Source organism: Elephas maximus, chromosome 20 (genome assembly GCF_024166365.1).
Source record: "Elephas maximus indicus isolate mEleMax1 chromosome 20, mEleMax1 primary haplotype, whole genome shotgun sequence".
Taxonomy (NCBI): Eukaryota; Metazoa; Chordata; class Mammalia; order Proboscidea; family Elephantidae; genus Elephas; species Elephas maximus.
In genome coordinates this window covers 68828729-68846638 of record NC_064838.1, presented here as the reverse complement: position 1 = coordinate 68846638, position 17910 = coordinate 68828729, and the positions used below count along the sequence as shown (strand labels likewise).

The window sequence follows — 17910 nt, the reverse complement described above, 5'->3', positions numbered from 1 at the left end:
ATACAGTAGCTGGCTGATTCCGTTGGCCCAATTTTCTGTTTACTGTGTCATTCAGCCTCATTAGCAATTATGTTACTTCTATAGACATTCAGATTCTCATTTTCACGTAAAGGTGGATAATCTTGTCAAGTGGATTCAGTAGAAAAAAGTTATTTTGAAAAATAGCCATTGATAAACTTGGCCCTAGTCTGCAAGAAACTGCGCACAACTACTTACAAAAGTACTGGAATCAGTTCTGGTAATCTCTGTTTAAGGAGCCCTGGTGGCACAATGGTTAAGCACTCAGTTGCTCACCCAAAGGTCAGTGGCTCAAACCCACCCAGTGACTCTGCAGTACAAAAGACCGGGTGCTCTTCTCCCATAGAGATTAAAAAAAAAAAAAAATTAGAAAACGCTGTGGATCAGTTCTACTCTGTCCTCTAGGGCTGCTATGAGTCAGAACTGACTCAACGGCACACAACAACAACAACGTCTGGTTTATGACCCACATTGATCTGGGCTTTTTTAAAGCTTGTTTTCTAACGCTGGCATCTTCTACGTTCAACAGACATAAACTGCAGCACAAGGAGAACCCTCCGGCTGATCTAGTTTATAGATTCATGGCAGCCATTCCATAACTCCAAATAGATTTTGAAGATAAATAAAAAACTCTCTATGGTAGTCAAATGGGCAGAAGACCCTAGGGGTTATAGGGATTGGCTCTTCCATTTCCAGAGGAAGACAGTATAGCAGCCACACAACCTGTCTTACTCATCTCTATACATCTAACTTTGTAGCACGTCACCTACGAGGATCTTGGACCATTTTGGTTATGAATTCAGCCCTTGGACTTGGAGAGACCTGGCTTCAAATTCTGGGTCCTCTGCTTATTAGTAATGTGGTCTGGGAGAGCTGGGTAACTTCTCCAGGCCTCCCTTTCATCATTTATAAATGTATATACTAGCAATATAAACCAGGGCTGCTGGAACATTAAATCAGCTTGACACTGGGTAGAAGCTCAATCAATATCAGTCGGTATTATCGTTATCATCATTATCACTTCCCTACAGATTGATCCTACTTGTGCACGATGTATAATATATAATGTATAATGGTACAGACCTAGATGGGAATTCATTAGTTTTAGGGATGTAATGATCTCTAGAGGCTAGTGGAGCCCTGGTGGTGCAGTGGTTAAACGCTTGGTTGTTGACAAAAAGGTTGGTGGCTCGAACTCACAAGCAGCTCTGAAGTAGAATGATGTGGCAATCTGCTTCTATAAAGATTAGTCTGGATATCCTATGGGGCAGTTGTACTTGTCCTATAGGGTTGCTACAAGTCAGAATCAACATGACTGCACAGAGGATGGCAAATCTTTGCCTTGCTCACTTTGGACACATCATCAGGAAGGACCAGTCGCTAGAAAAGGACATTATGTTTAGTAGAGGGTCAGCAAAAATGAGGGAAATCTCTATGAGATCGATTGACACAAGAGCTGCAAAGATGGTCTCAACCATATCAACAATTGTGAGAATGGCACAGGACCAGGCCGTGTTTTGTTCTGTTATATACAAGGTTGCCATGAGTTGGAGCTGACTGTATGACAACAAACAACAACAGAATAGCTTCGGAGGATATATGATGTCTTAGAACTGTTTGAATCAGTTTATATCCATATAATATGGTAATTTTGTTGTTTCAGGATAAAAGTTTGTTTGACTTGGAGAATCCCAAGTTAAGAATAGTAATAAAAAAAAAAGTGTGTGTACTTTGCTAAAAACAAAACAACAACTAAAAAAAGAACAGATGGTCACAAGAACGAAAACCAAAGTTGCCCCAGTAATGGTCAGTAGCCATCCTTATGAAAAATAAGACTGGCTGAAAACCAGTACAGTTATTGTTAACATACGAACACGTGCTTTCTGTGTGTTTGACAAGCTGTCGTATGTGTGAACCACTCTCTCGAGCTCTTGATACACTCTGAGTTTGGTTACATCTGCTCTTCACAACTGGTTGCATAATCTGCTGTGGTAGAGTCCCTGATTGCTGTCTCATCGTGGTGGGTTTGAACTGATAAGGTTTGTCATCATTAGCACCTGCAGTGCATCACGCTGGCCTGCTATGTTCCTTCTGCTTCTCTGAGTCTTATGACTCAGGCTCATTTTTAAATTAACTTTTATCTGTTAAGTAACGAGCACATCAGTTTTTTAATATCACAGACATTTCATCTAGGAGCCTTTCTTTTTTTTATTACCAGAATTTCCCCCCCCCCAACAATGTAATGAAACAAAACCTACCCAGTGTGTACACAACACAGGATTTCATTAAACCCCGGTTGATGGCAAAGACGATTTACACAGAGCGAGGTAGCCCCTTCACAAGTTTACGTCTTGTGAGGAGAATGAGGTTTCATATAACAAAACAGGTATTTTCCCACTTTATGTGCAAACTAGCTGTGTCACCTTCTCCTGTCTGGAAGTCACGATATTTCCTTGTTCTTTAGAATTCTGTGTCTACGTGTATATGTGTCCCTTGTGTCCAGGAATGGACAGGTACATGCTGGTATTAGGCTACATGCGTGGCAATCTCTTTGTGTACCTATCTGCGTATCACAGGAGTGATGGCCCCAAGTTGGGTTACTCTGTTAAAGACACTTTAAACCATTAGGACAATTAGATCCAATTTGGGAGGGAAAAAAAGACACCTGCTGCATTACCCTTCTTCCTCAAAGTTAACATAATAAAGTGGTGAGAATCTGTATTTCTTCCAGTCCCTTCAAAAGCAACTGCAAGGTTCCACAAACAGGCATGTCTCCTAGTTACCCTTCAAAATAGATTTACTCTCAGGTACCAAAACTTAAAAAACCAAACGCATTTCTGTCAAATCAATTCTGACTTATGGCGATTCAGCGTGTTTCGGAATAGAACTGAGCTCCCTAGGGTTTTCTTGGTCGTAATCTTCATGGTAACACTTCGACAGGTCTTTCTCCTGCAGCCCTGCTGGGTGGGTTTGAACCTCCAACCTTTAGCTTAGCAGGCATTTGCAATCTGCTTGCACCACCCAGGGAGTTCTTTATCAGATACCAAATGCAAACAAAGCCCACTGCCCTTGATTCGATTCTGACTCATAGCAACCATGGAGGACAGAGCAGGACTGCACCATGGAGTTTCCAAGACCGTAAATCTTGATAGAAGCAGACTGCGATATCTTTCTCCCATGACGCCACTGGAGGGTTAGCAGACGAGTACTAAATCACTGTGCCACCAGGGCTCCTTTTAAGGTATAGGGCTTTATAATATAGAGATTATACTAAAAACGAAAACAAACCCATTCCCACTGAGTCAGTTCCTACTCATAGTAACCCTATAGGACAGAGTAGACCTGCCCCATAGGGTTTCCAAGGAGCGGCTGGTAGTTTCAAACTGCCGACCTTTTGGTTAGCAGTTTGCTCACATATTCCCTAAATAAATTAAAAAAAAAAAAAAAAGAACCGTGTTTCTACTTCTATGTTTTAAGGTTGACATTTAATTTTTTTTATTAAAGGTTTAAATAGTTGCCAAGGATGTAATTTCTGTCATATTGTTAGTATTGATATTTAAAAATATAACCATTATATCTATCTTTTAAATGTTTCTAATAAAAAAGTTATTTTATGCTCACCATTTTCTATGAAAAAATTAATGAACTATTGTTTTTTTTTTACCATTGGACATTTTACATTGTTTCTTTTGCTCTCTTTGAACTTGTATTTTCATTACACTTCCCTCATAGAATTATGTCTTAGAATAATATTGTTCACACTGGAAAGCACATTTTTGATCACCATAGTATTATATTTCTTTGCAACAAAAATATGTACATAAATTTAAATTACTTTTTAATTCCTTATGACCCTAATGCTTAAAGTATCAAAAATTTCTTTTGGATTGTGTTATCATTACAAGCATTATTAATACACAATGGCCCAAAACAATATAAATGTATTATAAAACTTAATAAATAATGCTTAAATATAAAAAAGTAAATTTTTTATATTGGAAATTTATCTGTTATTTGGATGAGGCTTTTTTCTTCAATGAGTTTATATAGTTTTTGGACAGATATTATTTATTTCAAGAATGGGAGGTAATTCAGCATGAATTCTATTCCTGTTTTTCATTTTATAGATGTAAGTCCTGAGAAGGCTTGTTCATATCAATGAGCAGATGGGAATGGGTGAGGTTTTGTTGTAGTGTCATTCATTTCTCTGAATTCCTTCTGTGTTATAAGCTTTAGGCCACACGGTACTTGTCATCAAAAATGGTTTTTTAATGATCTATCAGCTGATCAGTAGATTGCTGTTGTTGTGTGCTGTCAAGTTGATTCTGACTCATGGTAACTCCATGTGACAGAGTAGAACTGCCGCGTATGGTTTCCTAGGCTATAATCTTTACGGGAGCAGATCACCAGGTCTTTTCTTGGGGCTCCTTATGAGTAGATTAGCATTGTAAAATGGCAGCATCGCACCTCATCTAAGTTCAGGGGAAGGAGAGAGGATCACCATCAGCGTCAACAGCCCACAGTTGATCCCTGTGAGGTGGCCGTCAGACATAACTTTGCTCTCCAACCTTTTTATCAATTCTGACACCAGTAATCCCTCTCACAGCACTCTCTGCTTCTCTGCTGGGTTTGGTAATTCATTGCAACGGCCATACAAAACTCACAGAGTATACTCACAGTTATGGGGTTTATGAGGGAAGTAAGAGTTACAATTCAGGGTCAGGATCAACTAGGAAGTACAGTGACACCTGTGAGAGCTGGAACTCAACAGGACTGCTTTGTTTTTCTGAGTCAAGTTTTCCGCCTTTGACAGGGTTCAGTCTTCCCACTTTTCTATCGCTTGTTTTAGTGGAAAATATTTGTGTTTTCCTTCTCTGACAGGTTTTTGCTTTACACAGGTTTTGGCTTTCACAGGTTTTGTTGTAACAGAAACAACTCAGAATACAGTCCTTTGATCAGAATAGCTTCTTGGCTGTGTCTGAAGGCAGGTCTCTGGTGCCAGGCCCTGCTCAGGCCTGGCCTCTGCCACTGGGATCTTGTTCTTGACCTTGTCCCCCTGCCCTTGACCCCTGCTCAGGCAAGTGTTACAAAGCTGTTTACCTCCACCAATAAGTGCCCAGAGGCATCCCACTTCACCAGGAAACCCCGTGCCCAATGGTGCTCAGCTCTCTTGCTCCATGGGTCAGCAAACCTAGCTCCATCAATAAGTGCCCAAAGGCACCCCACTCCACCAGCAAGCCCACTGCCCAAAGGCTCTCAGCTCTCTCACTCTGTGGGTCAGCACACCCACCGTAGCCACCTTGCTCCACAGGCTATGATGCCCACCATGTTGTCTCGCGCTGGTGTCCTGGTTCTTCTGCCCCTTGACTCTGCTGTGCTTGCTGCTGCTTCTTGCCACTTCACGCTGTCTCCCATGTTACAGCTCCCTCTGTGTGTTGGGTCTAGTAAGTTCTTAGCACAGGGATCCCAGATACAAAGGACACACTCTACTCCTGGCTTTTTCTTGATGTAGTGAGGTACCCCACCCTCCAACACCTGGGATTGGTTTTTTTAAGCCTAGTGGGATGGCAAAACTGACCAACTCCCTACCAGGGTTCCATATACCTTATTTGTATATTCCCAGCCCCACAAGCATTCCATGCATCTTATTTGCATTAGCAGACTCTCCAGTCCCCTTGGTGGGCTACATGCATCTTATTTGCATAATCCTACCCAATCATTTTGTGGGAGTTACAAGACCATGGCTAGAAGGGCCATATAATAGCAATTCACCACACCGTAAGCACTTTCAATTTTTTTGAAAGCAAAAAATTGGAAACCTCCTGATATGCAAAAGATTACATCATCCAAGCACTGGAATAACTCTCTTTCATCAGCACCAACACCAGTATTCCCTTTGTTTAGTCCCAGAGGCTTTGTATCCTGTGGCAATGGGCTATGTAGTAAGATTTGGGATGGGAGAAGGATGTTTGTACAATGGGAGTAGGTGACGAAAAAGACAGCAAGATATTGTCAGGTGACAGGCATTCTCAGGAAGATATATTTTAGGCAGATGTACATACGAAGTTTGAGATATTTTAAATTTATTTCCTTAAAATTATCCATGCCCGTGTACCTCTGGGAGAGTTTTATGTACCCCGAGGTCGCCATGAGTCAGAATCGGCTCGATGGCGACTAACAACAAACATATGAGTGCCCCACTGGGATATACTCAGCTATATTGGCTTCACGTATGACAGACCTTGAAACACTGAAAAAGAAGAAAAAAAGGTAGGAGAGAGAGGGAAAAAAGGAGGACGAGGGCGGAAAGGGAGATGGAGGAGAAGGAGAAGGAAGGAAGAAAAGAAGGAAGTTAGGAAGGAGGGAGGAAAAGAGGGAAGGAAGGAAGTTAGGAAGAATGGAAGGAGGAAAGGAAGGAGGGAAGGGAGGAAGAAAGGAAGGATGGAAATTAGGAAGGAACTAAGGAAGGAAGGAACAGATGAAGGCAGTGTCGAAAGATGTAGATCCCCGTCTCAAACTAAATAAGCACAAGTCACACTGTCCAAATACTCAGAGAGAAAAATGGTTGACTAACTCCGAGATGCTGAGCTAAATCAATTTGCAGCAAACTTCGTTACTCTTTCCTTGATCTCATGAGATTTTCAGTCATTTATTTCAGAGGGGTTTCCATCAAGTCTTGTGCTACTTTTCTAACACAGTGGCACAAGAGAATGACAGACATCATGTTTTTGTTGTAGATCCAAGAGATTTGGATGAAAAAGAAATTGTTTACCTTTAAAATACCTGCCCTGAGTGCTCAGGCAACTCCATAGCCCTCCAAGCATTAGAAAAAAGAGATAAGAAGGAATAGAAAGTTATTTCAAAAAGAAAATCACTTACAATGAGTGGGCCCCGGTTGTTCTCTCGGTACTTGTTCTGGAAGAAAATGTAAACGACAGTGGCAGCCAAGGAGTAGAGGAAGGCGAAGACTGCAACGGTAACGAAGAATTCTGCTGAAGACGAGAAGTCACCAATCAAGGCCAGCTTCTGCCGCTCCTTTCCCTCGCAGGTAGGTACCTCAAAAGTCACCTGGTGCAACCTAAATCCCAAGATTCAAGAAGACACTCTTTAATATGCTGTGGAGAGGAAATTCGATGCCACATGCCTACACCTTCTAAAGCAAATTGAAATGTGGTTTTGAGGGTTTTGTGGCATGTCTAAGAGGCAACTTCATTAAAAACATTGTAGAGATGATCACTGTGGATGTGGAAATAAATATTGCAGTTAAACATTGTTCAATTGGGTTGAATAATGGCTAGCCACTCTAGAGAAAAGGGATAGGGCAAGAAAAAGGAGTGTGAAATGATTATAAATTGAAGTACAGCACCTTCTGCTTAAATCCCCTAGTGTTTCCCCACTGTGCTTGGCATAAAATCCCACCAGCTCCTTAACGTGGGAGACCAGGCCTTACTGACATGCCCATATCTATGTCTCCAGCCTCTTCCCCTACCACTTCCGCCTCCATCGCCCCTTTGCACTGTGCGGGCCCACATCCTATTTCTCAGTAATGCCAAAGCTTGCTCCTGCCTTAGGGTCTTGTATCTGCCTATTTCCTCTTCCTCAATCACTCTGCCCTCTGACATCTTCCATGGTCAAGTCCTTCTTGGCATCCAGGTATCCCCTCAGTTGTCATCTCCTGGGGGAACCTTTCCTTGGCTACTAATCCACTGTAGCTCCCTTCTTTTAGGCATTTTCTATCACCTCACCCTCTTTAATGTCATTCTTAGCACTGATCACCAGCCAAAACTGTCACGGTAATGTATTAGATTACTTTTTTTTTCTCTCTCTACTATACCTTCAGCAATGAACTCTTCATGGTAGTTGGACCTTGGTTTTCTTCTCTATGTATCCTGAATGGCTGAGGCTTGTTACACTCAGTACATAGTACTTTAATACATAGATTAACATTCCTGATTTTGTAAGATGACTGATAGGTCCTCATTTGATTGAACTTTGGAACTTCTATTTTCTAGAATAAGTTCTGTCAGGGCAGCATCCAAGTGCATTATGTTATTTAATAGAGAAAAAAAGATATTTGGGCAACACTTTGTGCTCAGTTGATGACACTTAAGGAAGATGTGTTATAGGCATAACAGGAGCTCATGATGGGAACTAGAACCATGCAGTTAACTGTAACTTAATATAGTAGCTGTCGTGGATTGAACTGTGTCCTTCAAAAATATGTGTCAATTTGGTTAGGCCATGATTTCCAGTAGTATGTAATTATCCTCCATTTTGTGATGTTATGTAACCATCCTCCATTTTGTGAGTTCTAAATCCAAAAACCTCTATAAGGCAGGACTAGGGTGGGGTGTATCTTGAGTCGCACTGCCTTACTCAAGTCATGCCCTTACTCAAGTCACATCCTTGCTTGAGTCACACCTTTTGTTTTACAACAGATAAAAGGAAAGAGAAGCAAGCAAGAAGGGACCCCACTCCCTAGAAAGAAGAGCTGGGAGAGTACAGAGCATCCTTTTGAACCTGGGGCCCCTCTGCTGAGAACCCCCTAGACCCAGGGGAAGACTGATGCCAAGATACATGGAGATCTCCAAAGAATGCTGGGCCCACAGATGTTGAAAGGAGACAAGGACCTCACCCCAGAGCTGACAGAGAGAGAAAGCCTTTCCCTAAAGCTGGAGTCCCTGAATTTGGAATTCTAGTCTTCTAAACTGAGAAAATAAATTTGCATTTGTTAAAGCCATCCTCTTGTGGTATTTCTGTTATAGCAGCACTAGATGACTAAGACAGTAACCAAATTCTTCTTCTTCAGAAGTGACTAATTTATTCCTTAAGGATTAGGCAAGCACTTGAATGAAAACTATTTACATCAATAAAGCATCACTTAGAAAATTATCTGTGAAAGTAACAATGATCATACAACCATTGATGAACCTGGTAAATTCCCAACTTAGGTCCAGGAAGTGATTTACTGACTAAGTAAAACTCAATCCCTTTAAAACAGACCCATGTGCACATCCTCTTCCAATTAAGGTAATAATGATCATGAAAAAATAGCAATAATACTAGCAACTAACATAGGTGCCTTTTCTATGTGCCAGGCTTTGTGTTAACTGTTTATATGTGTTATTCAATGTAATGCTCAAAACAAGCCTATGATGTAGGCATTTTCATTGCCTCTCCTTCTCTTTATAGATGAAGACACAGAGGTTTAGAAAGAGTGAGTAATTTGTCCTAAACCACATAGTAAATGTTGGGTCATGGATTTAAATCTTCGTCTGACACCAGAGCCTGATTTTTTTTTTTTTTCTTCAACCTCTGCATTAACCTGCTCTTCATAAATAATGAGAACATTAACCAGGATGGACGTTTCCTCAAAGTGAATCCTGTGGATACCTAGCATCAGAATCACTGGGGGCCTTGATTTAAAAAATAATTAAAAAAAAAAAAAGGATATTCCAGGGCCCTTTCCTGAACCTGGAGTCCCTGGGTGGTACAAATGGTTAGTGCACTCAGCTGCTATTTGAAAGGTTGAAGGTTCAAGTGCACCTAGAGGCACCTCAGAAGAAAGGCCTGGTGATCTACTTCTGAAAACTCAGACATTGAAAACCTTATGGAACACACACGTGGGGGTTGTATTGAATCAGAAGCAACTCAGTGGTGACTGGTTGTTGTTGTTTTTATTCTGGACCTACTGAGTTAAAATCTCTAGGGGTGTGCCCTTGTTGACAGCCAAAGCAGGAAAGCCCAGTTGCCCTAGGTTCCTTCTCAAAAACATACTCTTTTTTATTTATTGTTTGACTTAAAAGAAAACTGTTTACAAAGTCCATTTGATTTTACTTGTGGATACTGAGCCTCACTCACAAAGAAGAGACTCTTTTCTTGACTAACTGAAAGTTGTGTCCCTTAGTTATCTAGTACTGCTATAACAGAAATACCACAAGTGGGTGGCTTTAACAAACACGAATTTGTTTTCTCTGTTTAGGAAGCTAGAAGTCCAAATTCAGGGCACCAGCTCTATGGGAAGTCTTTCTCTCTCTTTGTTGGCTCTGGGGGAATGTCTTGTTTCTTTGAGCTTCTGCTCCTGGGTGATCTTCATGTGGCTTGGCATCTCTTTTCCCCCAAGTCTGCCTCTCTCACTTGCTTGTTTAATCTCTATTACATCACAAAAGGGATTGATTTAAGACACACCCTACACTAATCCTGTATGATAAACGTAACAAAGACAACCCATTCCCACAGGCATAGAAGTTAGGATTCACAACACATACATTTGGGGGACACAATTCAATCTATAACATTGCACCCTTTTGTCCCTAAAAATTCATGTCCTTTCCACATGCAAAACACATTCACGCCACCACATCATCCCAAAATTCTTCAATCAATTCCAAGTCCAAAATCTCATCTTCTGAATCATCTAAATCAAATACGGGTGAGACTTTAAGCATATTCCATCCTGGGGCAAAATTCCTCTTCACCAGTGAATCTGTGAAATCTAAACTCCAAGTTATCTATTTCCAAAGTCTGATTGTGGAACAAGTAAAAGGCAGACATTTCCATCACAAATGGAAGAATCTGGAGGGAAAGAAGGGATAATGGGCACCAAGCAAGTCCAAAACCCAGCAGAACAATTTACATTAACTCTCAAGGCTTGAAAATAATTCTCTATTCTCTGAAACCATCTGGGCGCTGGCCCTGCCCTCCGGACTCTGGGTTTTGGCCATGCTGTCTGGATTCTGGGTGGAGGCCCCTCAGCCCTGGGCTTCAGCTTTGCCTTCCAGGCCTAGTTGGATGGCAATACTGCTCCCTAGGCTTTGGGTGGCCCTGTTCTCCTAGTCCATCTGAGCAGCTACCTCACCATCTGGTTTCAACAGCCCCCATTCTTCTGCCCTTTGGGCATGGAAGCCCTGTCTCCTCACCTTTGGGCTGTGCCCCGTCCCCTGGTACACCTTAATGGCAGCCCCACACTCCGGAACTGAGTTGGTTAAGATCTGGGTTGCCGAAACCCAGGAGCTGTGACCCCACCCTTTGAAATCCAGGAGACTGTGGCCCCACCCATTGAAACCGAGAAGCCCTGCTTTCTCTACTCCTTCCAACAGTTCTTCGACCTCTGAACTGCTCCAGAAATGGTCCTTTTCTTTTCTTGGAGGACAACAGATTTAGCTCCTTTGACCTGTTTCCTACCTGTAGAATTCCAAGAGGCAGTGTTCTTTTAATTTTTTCTCTGCCCCCTTCAGTCCAAGCTGATGGGTTTTCTGCTGTGGTAGTTGGTTAGATCCATCAGTCACAGGCTTAATCTCTTTAGCAAAAGATTGCATAACCACGTTCTTGTTTAAAGTTCTAGAACACGTGTCTTTAGTTTGCCCAACAGAATTTTCCAAATCTTTAAGTTCCATTTTCATTTTGCACAGTTCATTTTTAAGTCCATCTCTTTCTTCTCGCATTTTACCATAAGCAGCAAGGATAAACCACATGGTGCCTTTAAAATCTTGCTTAGAAATCTCATCAGCCAGATATCCAAGTTCATTTCTTACAAGTTCTACCTCCCACCAAACATTTGAACATAATTCAGACAAACTCTTTGCCACTGCATAAAAAGTATCACCCTTCTTCCACTACCCAATTACATGTTTATCATTTCCTTTTAAAGCCTCACTGGAAGCACATTTAATGTCCACATTTCTAGCAACATTCTGCTGCTGATGCCGTATATATTCTCTAAGACTATAGAGATTTTCTCTATAGCTCTCCTCACTTCCTTCTAAGCCCTCATCAGAATTGCCTTTGATTTCCATAATTCTACCAACAGTGTTTTCAAGCCAATCTAGGCTTTTACTATCACACACACACAAAAAAAACAAATCCTGTTGCCGTTGAGTCAATTCCAGCTCATAGACACCATCAGGCCTTCAGGCTTTTACTATTAGGCACCTTAAAACTCTTCCAGCCTCTACCCATTACTCAATTCCAAAACAACTTCCACATTTTAGTTACCTGTTAGAACGGCACCCCACTCTGCTGTACCAAATTCTAATTTAGCCCTGGTGGTGCAGTGGTTAAGAGATATGGCTGCTAATCAAAAGATTGGCAGTTGGAATCCACCAGCTGCTCCTTGGAAACCCTATGGGGCAGTTCTGCTCTGTCCTATAGGTTTGCTAATAGTTGGAATCGACTTGACAGCAATGAGTTTAGTTTTTTGGTTTAGTGCTGCTACAACAAAAATACCACAGGTGGGTGGCTTTAACAAAAACAAATCCATTTTCTCACAGTTTAGAAGGTTAGAAGTCCAAATTCAGGGTGTTGGCTCTAAGGGAAGGCTTTCTCTCTGTTGGTTCTGGAGGAAGGTCCTTGTCTCTTTGAGCTTTTTCTCCTGAGCAATCTTCATGTGACTTGGCATCTCTCTTCCCCAATCTCTGTTTCTCTAGCTTGCTTGTTTAATTTCTTTTATATCTCAAAAGAGATTAAGATACACCCTACACTAATTATGTATTATTAACATAATAAAGACAACTGATTTCCCACAGGCAAAGAGGCTAGGATTTATAACACATATTTTGGGGGACACAATTCAATTCATAACAGTGTATAACTTCAATAAAATTTATGGTAATAAGAGCTTTTGATATTGGTTATATTGTAAAACATCCTTCTTCCCCTTGCCAGAGACATTAAAATATGTTTCTCAACAGTGTAGTGTATAAGGAATGCTGAGAAATAAAAAAGATATAAAAAGTCCTCAGGCTAATTACTTTGATATTGGTGATGTTCAGATAACCTATACCTTTTCATGATTATTTCTTAACATGTCATTCATTAAACTAAATTTTAACAAGCACCACTATAGATCACACAATGGCTAGATGCTGGGAATAGAGTGGGGACAAAGTAGAGATGGGATCATCCCTGCCCATGTGGAACTTAGAGTTTAGGGGGGAAAGATAGGGTTTTTTGAGAGGACTCTTAAGTTAGTCTAGAGGGCGGTGGTCAATGTAAGATAACCAATGGGAGTGAGTTTTAAGCTACAGTTTACAAGAGAATTAGAAATTACACATGTCAAAAGATAGGGACAAAAGAACAATGAGCTCTCTCTTCACATACAGTAGGATGGCTACATTAGAAAATATGGGTGATAAGTATTATCAAGAATGTGGAGAAATTGCAACCCTCATGCACTGCTGGTGGGACTCTAAAATGGTGCAGCCACCTTGGAATGTAGTCTGTTAGTTCCTCAAACGTTAAACACAACACAACAAGCAATGTCACTCCCAGGTATATTTGTTGTTGTTGTTAGGTGCCGTCGAGTCAGTTCTGACTCATAGTGACCCTGTGGACAACAGAACAAAACACTGGTAGCTATCTTCCAAATTTCTTGGCACAGATGAGTGAGCACTTCCAGCTCTGCATTTGTTTGTTGAAACATCTCAATTGGTATTCTGTCAATTACTGAAGCGTTGTTTTTTGCCAATTGTCTTCAGTGCAGCTTGGACTTCTTCCTTCAGTACCATCGGTTCCTGATCATATGTTACTTCCTGAGATATTTGAACTGTCGGCAAATTCTTTTTGGTATAGTGACTCTGTGTTTTGATGCTCCTTGAGTCATTCAATATTTTATCCATGGGATCCTTCAATATTGCTACTGGAGGCTTGAATTTTTTCTTCTTTTATTTCAGCTTGAGAAATGCCAAGGGTGTTCTTCTGTTTTGGTTTTCTATCTCCAGGTCTTTCCACATGTCATCATAATACATTACTTTGTCTTCTCCAGCCACCTTTTGAAATCTTCTGTTCAGCTGTTTTGCTTCTTCATTTTTTCCTTTTGCTTTAGCTACTCAAAGTTCAAAAGCAGTTTCAGAGTCTCTTCTGACATCCAGTTTGGTCTTTTCTTTCTTGACTTTTAAAATAAATTTTATTGTGCTTTAACTGAAAGTTTACAAATCAAGTCAGTCTCTCACACAAAAACCCATATATACCTTGCTAAAAAAAAAAATTTTTTTTTACATGCTCCCAATTACTCCCCCCCTAATGAGACAGCCTACTCTTTCCCTCCACTCTCTCTTTTTGTGTCCTTTTCACCAGCTTCTAACCCCCTCCACCCTCTCATCTCCCCTCCAGGCAGGAGATGCCAACATAGTCTCAAAAGTCCACCTGATCCAAGAAGCTCACTCCTCACCAGCATCCCTCTCCACCCCATTGTCCAGTCCAACCCATGTCTGAGAGTTGGCTTTGGGAATGGTTCCTGTCCTGGGCCAACGGAAGGTCTGGGGGCCATGACCACCGGGGTCCTTCCAGTCTCAGTCAGACCATTAAGTCTGGTCTTTTTATGAGAATTTGAGGTCTGCATCCCACTGCTCTTCTGCTCCCTCAGGGGTTCTCTGTTGTGTTCCCTGTCAGGGCAGTCATCGGTTGTAGCCGGGCACCATATAGTTCTTCTGGTCTCAGGATGGTGTAGTCTCTGGTTCATGTGGCCCCTTCTGTCTCTTGGGCTCGTAATCGCCTTGTGTCCTTGGCGTTCTTCATTCTCCTTTGATCCAGGTGGGTTGAGACCAATTGATGCATCTTAGATGGCTGCTTGCTAGCGTTTAAGACCCCAGACGCCACTCTTCAAAGTGGGATGCAGAATGTTTTCTTAATAGATTTTATTATGCCAATTGACTTAGATGTCCCCTGAAACCATGGTCCCCAGACCCCTGCCCCTGCTATGCTGGCCTTCGAAGCATTCAGTTTATTCAGGAAACTGCTTTTGGTTTAGTCCAATTGTGCTCACCTCCCCTGTATTGTGTGCTGTCTTTCCCTTCACTTAAAGTAGTTCTTATCTACTATCTAATTAGTGAATGCCCCTCTCCCACCCTCCCTCCATCCCCCCTCTCGTAACCACAAAAGAATGTTTTCTTCTCAGTTTAAACTATTTCTCAAGTTCTTATAATAGTGGTCTTATACAATATTTGTCCTTTTGCAACTGACTAATTTCACTCAGCATAATGTCTTCCAGGTTCCTCCATGTTATGAAATGTTTCACAGATTCCTCACTGTTCTTTATCGATGCGTAGTATTCCATTGTGTGAATATACCATAATTTATTTATCCATTCATCCGTTGATGGGCACCTTGGTTGCTTCCACCTTTTTGCTATTGTAAACAGTGCTGCAATAAACATGGGTGTGCATATATCTGTTCATGTAAAGGCTCTTATTTCTCTAGGATATATTCCGAGGAGTGGGGTTGCTGGATCATACGGTAGTTCTATTTCTAGATTTTCAAGGAAGCGCCAAATCAATTTCCAAAGTGGTTGCATCATTTGACATTCCCACCAGCAGTGTAGAAGTGATCCAATCTCTCCACAGCCTCTCCAGCATTTATTATTTTGTGTTTTTTGTATTAATGCCAGCCTTGTTGGAGTGAGATGAAATCTCATTGTAGTTTTGATCTGCATTTCTCTAATGGCTAATGATTGTGAACATTTCCTCATGTATCTGTTAGCTACCTGAATGTCTTCTTTAGTGAAGTGCCTATTCATATCTTTTGCCCATTTTTTAATTGGGTTATTTGTCTTTTTGCAGTTGAGTTTTTGCAGTATCATGTAGGTTTTAGAGATCTGGCGCTGATCAGAAATGAAATAGCTAAAAACTTTTTCCCAGTCTGTAGGTAGTCTTTTTACTCTTTTGGTGAAGTCTTTGGATGCGCATAAGTGTTTGATTTTTAGGAGCTCCCAGTTATCTAGTTTTTCTTCTGCATTCTTAATAGTGTTTTGTATACTGTTTATGCCATGTATTAGGGCTCCTAACGTTGTCCCTATTTTTTCTTCCGTGATCGTTATCGTTTTAGATTTTATATTTAGGTCCTTGATCCATTTGGAGTTAGTTTTTGTGCATAGAGTGAGGTATGGGTCTTGTTTTATTTTTTTGCAGATGGATATCCAGTTATGCCAGCACCGTTTGTTCAAAAGACTATCTTTTGGGGACTTTGTCAAATATCAACTGCTCATATGTGGATGGATTTATGTCTTGATTCTCAAGTCTGTTCCATTGGTCCATGTATCTGTTGTTGTACCAGTACCAGGCTGTTTTGACTACTGTGGTGGTATAAAAAAAAATAGGTTCTAAAATCAGGTAAAGTAAGGCCGCCTACTTTGTTCTTCTTTTTCTGTAATGCCTTACTTGTCCGGGGCCTCTTTCCCTTGCGTATGAACTTGGTGATTTGTTTCTCCAGCTCATTAAAGAATGTCATTGGGATTTTGATCAGAATTGCATTAAATGTATAGATCCCTTTTGGTAGAATAGACATTTTTATAATGTTAAGTCTTCCCATCCACGAGCAAGGTATGTTTCTCCACTTATGTAAGTCTCTTTTGGTTTCTTGCAGAAGTGTACTGTAGTTTTCTTTGTATAAGTCTTTTACATCTCTGGTGAGATTTTTTCCTAAGTATTTTTTCTTCTTGGGGGCTACTGTAAATGGCATTGATGTGGTGATTTCCTCTTCGATGTTCTTTTTGTTGGTGTAGAGGAATCCAACTGATTTTTGTACGTTTATCTTGTATCCTGATACTCTGCTGAACTCTATTAGTTTCAGTAGTTTTCTGGAAGATTCCTTAGGGTTTTCTGTGTATAAGATCATGTCATCTGCAAATAGAGATACTTTTACTCCTTCCTTGCCAATCTGGATGCCCTATATTTCTTTATCTAGCCTAATTGGTCTTGCGAGGACTTGCAGCACAGTGTTGAATAAGAGTGGTGATAAAGGGCATCCTTGTCTGGTTCCCGATCTCAATGGGAATGTTTTCAGGCTCTCTCCATTTAGGGTGATGTTGGCTCTTTTTTTTTTTTTTTTTTTTTTTGGCTCTTGGCTTTGTATAAATGCCCTTTATTATGCTGAGGAATTTTCCTTCTATTCCTATTTTGCTGAGAGTTTTTATCATGAACGTTGAACTTAGTCAAATGCCTTTTCTGCATCAATTGATAAAATCTTGTGATTCTTGTCTTTTGATGGATTACATTAATTGTTTTTCTAATGTTGAACCATCCCTGCATACCTGGTATAAATCCCACTTGTCATGGTGAATTATTTTTTTGATACGTTGTTGAATTCTATTGGCTAGAATTTTGTTAAGGACTTTTGCATCTACATTCATGAGGGATATAGGTCTATAATTTTCTTTTCTTCTGGTGTCTTTACCTGGTTTTGGTATCAGGGATATGGTGGCTTCATAGAAGGAGTTTGGTAATATTCTATCCTTTTCTATGCTCTGAAATACCTTTAGTAGTAGTGGTGTTAACCCTTCTCTGAAAGTTTGGTAGAACTCTGCAGTGAAGCCCTCCGGACCAGGACTTTTTTTGTTGGGAGTTTTTTGATTATCTTTTCAATCTCTTCTTTTGTTATGGGTCTATTTAGTTGTTCTACCTCTGTTTGTGTTAGTTTAGGTAGGTAGTGTGTTTCTAGGAATTCATCCATTTCTTCTAGGTTTTCAAATTTGTTTGAGTATAGTTTTTCATAGTAATCTGATATGATTCTTTTAATTTAAGTTGAGTCTGTTGTAATATCACTCCTCACATTTCTTATTTGGGCTATTTGTTTCCTCTCCTGTTTTTCTTTTGTCAGTTTGGCCAGTGGTTTATCAATTTTGTTGTTTTTTTCAAAAAAACAGCTTTTGGTCTTATTAATTCTTTTTATTGTTTTTCTGTTTTCTCTTTCATTCAGTTCGGCTCTAATTTTTATTATTTATTTTCTTCTGGTGCCTGTGGGTTTCTTTTGTTGCTCTCTTTCTATTAGTTCAAGTTGTAGGGATAATTCTTTGATTTTGGCCCTTTCTTCTTTTTGGATGTGTGCATTTATTGATATAAATTGGCCTCTGAGCACCGCTTTTGCTGTGTCCCAAAGGTTCTGATAGGAAGTGTCTTCATT

The 17910-nt window shown here is 40.5% G+C and overlaps 1 protein-coding gene across 1 annotated transcript in view; it reads right to left on the bottom strand.

Annotated features, from left to right (window-relative positions):
- Positions 1-17910, bottom strand: part of SYNPR (synaptoporin) — a 426172-nt gene that overhangs the window by 63949 nt on the left and 344313 nt on the right. The window contains exon 4 of the mRNA XM_049861698.1: positions 6898-7096. Coding sequence (XP_049717655.1) covers positions 6898-7096 — 199 coding nt within the window. The remainder of the gene's footprint in view (positions 1-6897; positions 7097-17910) is intronic.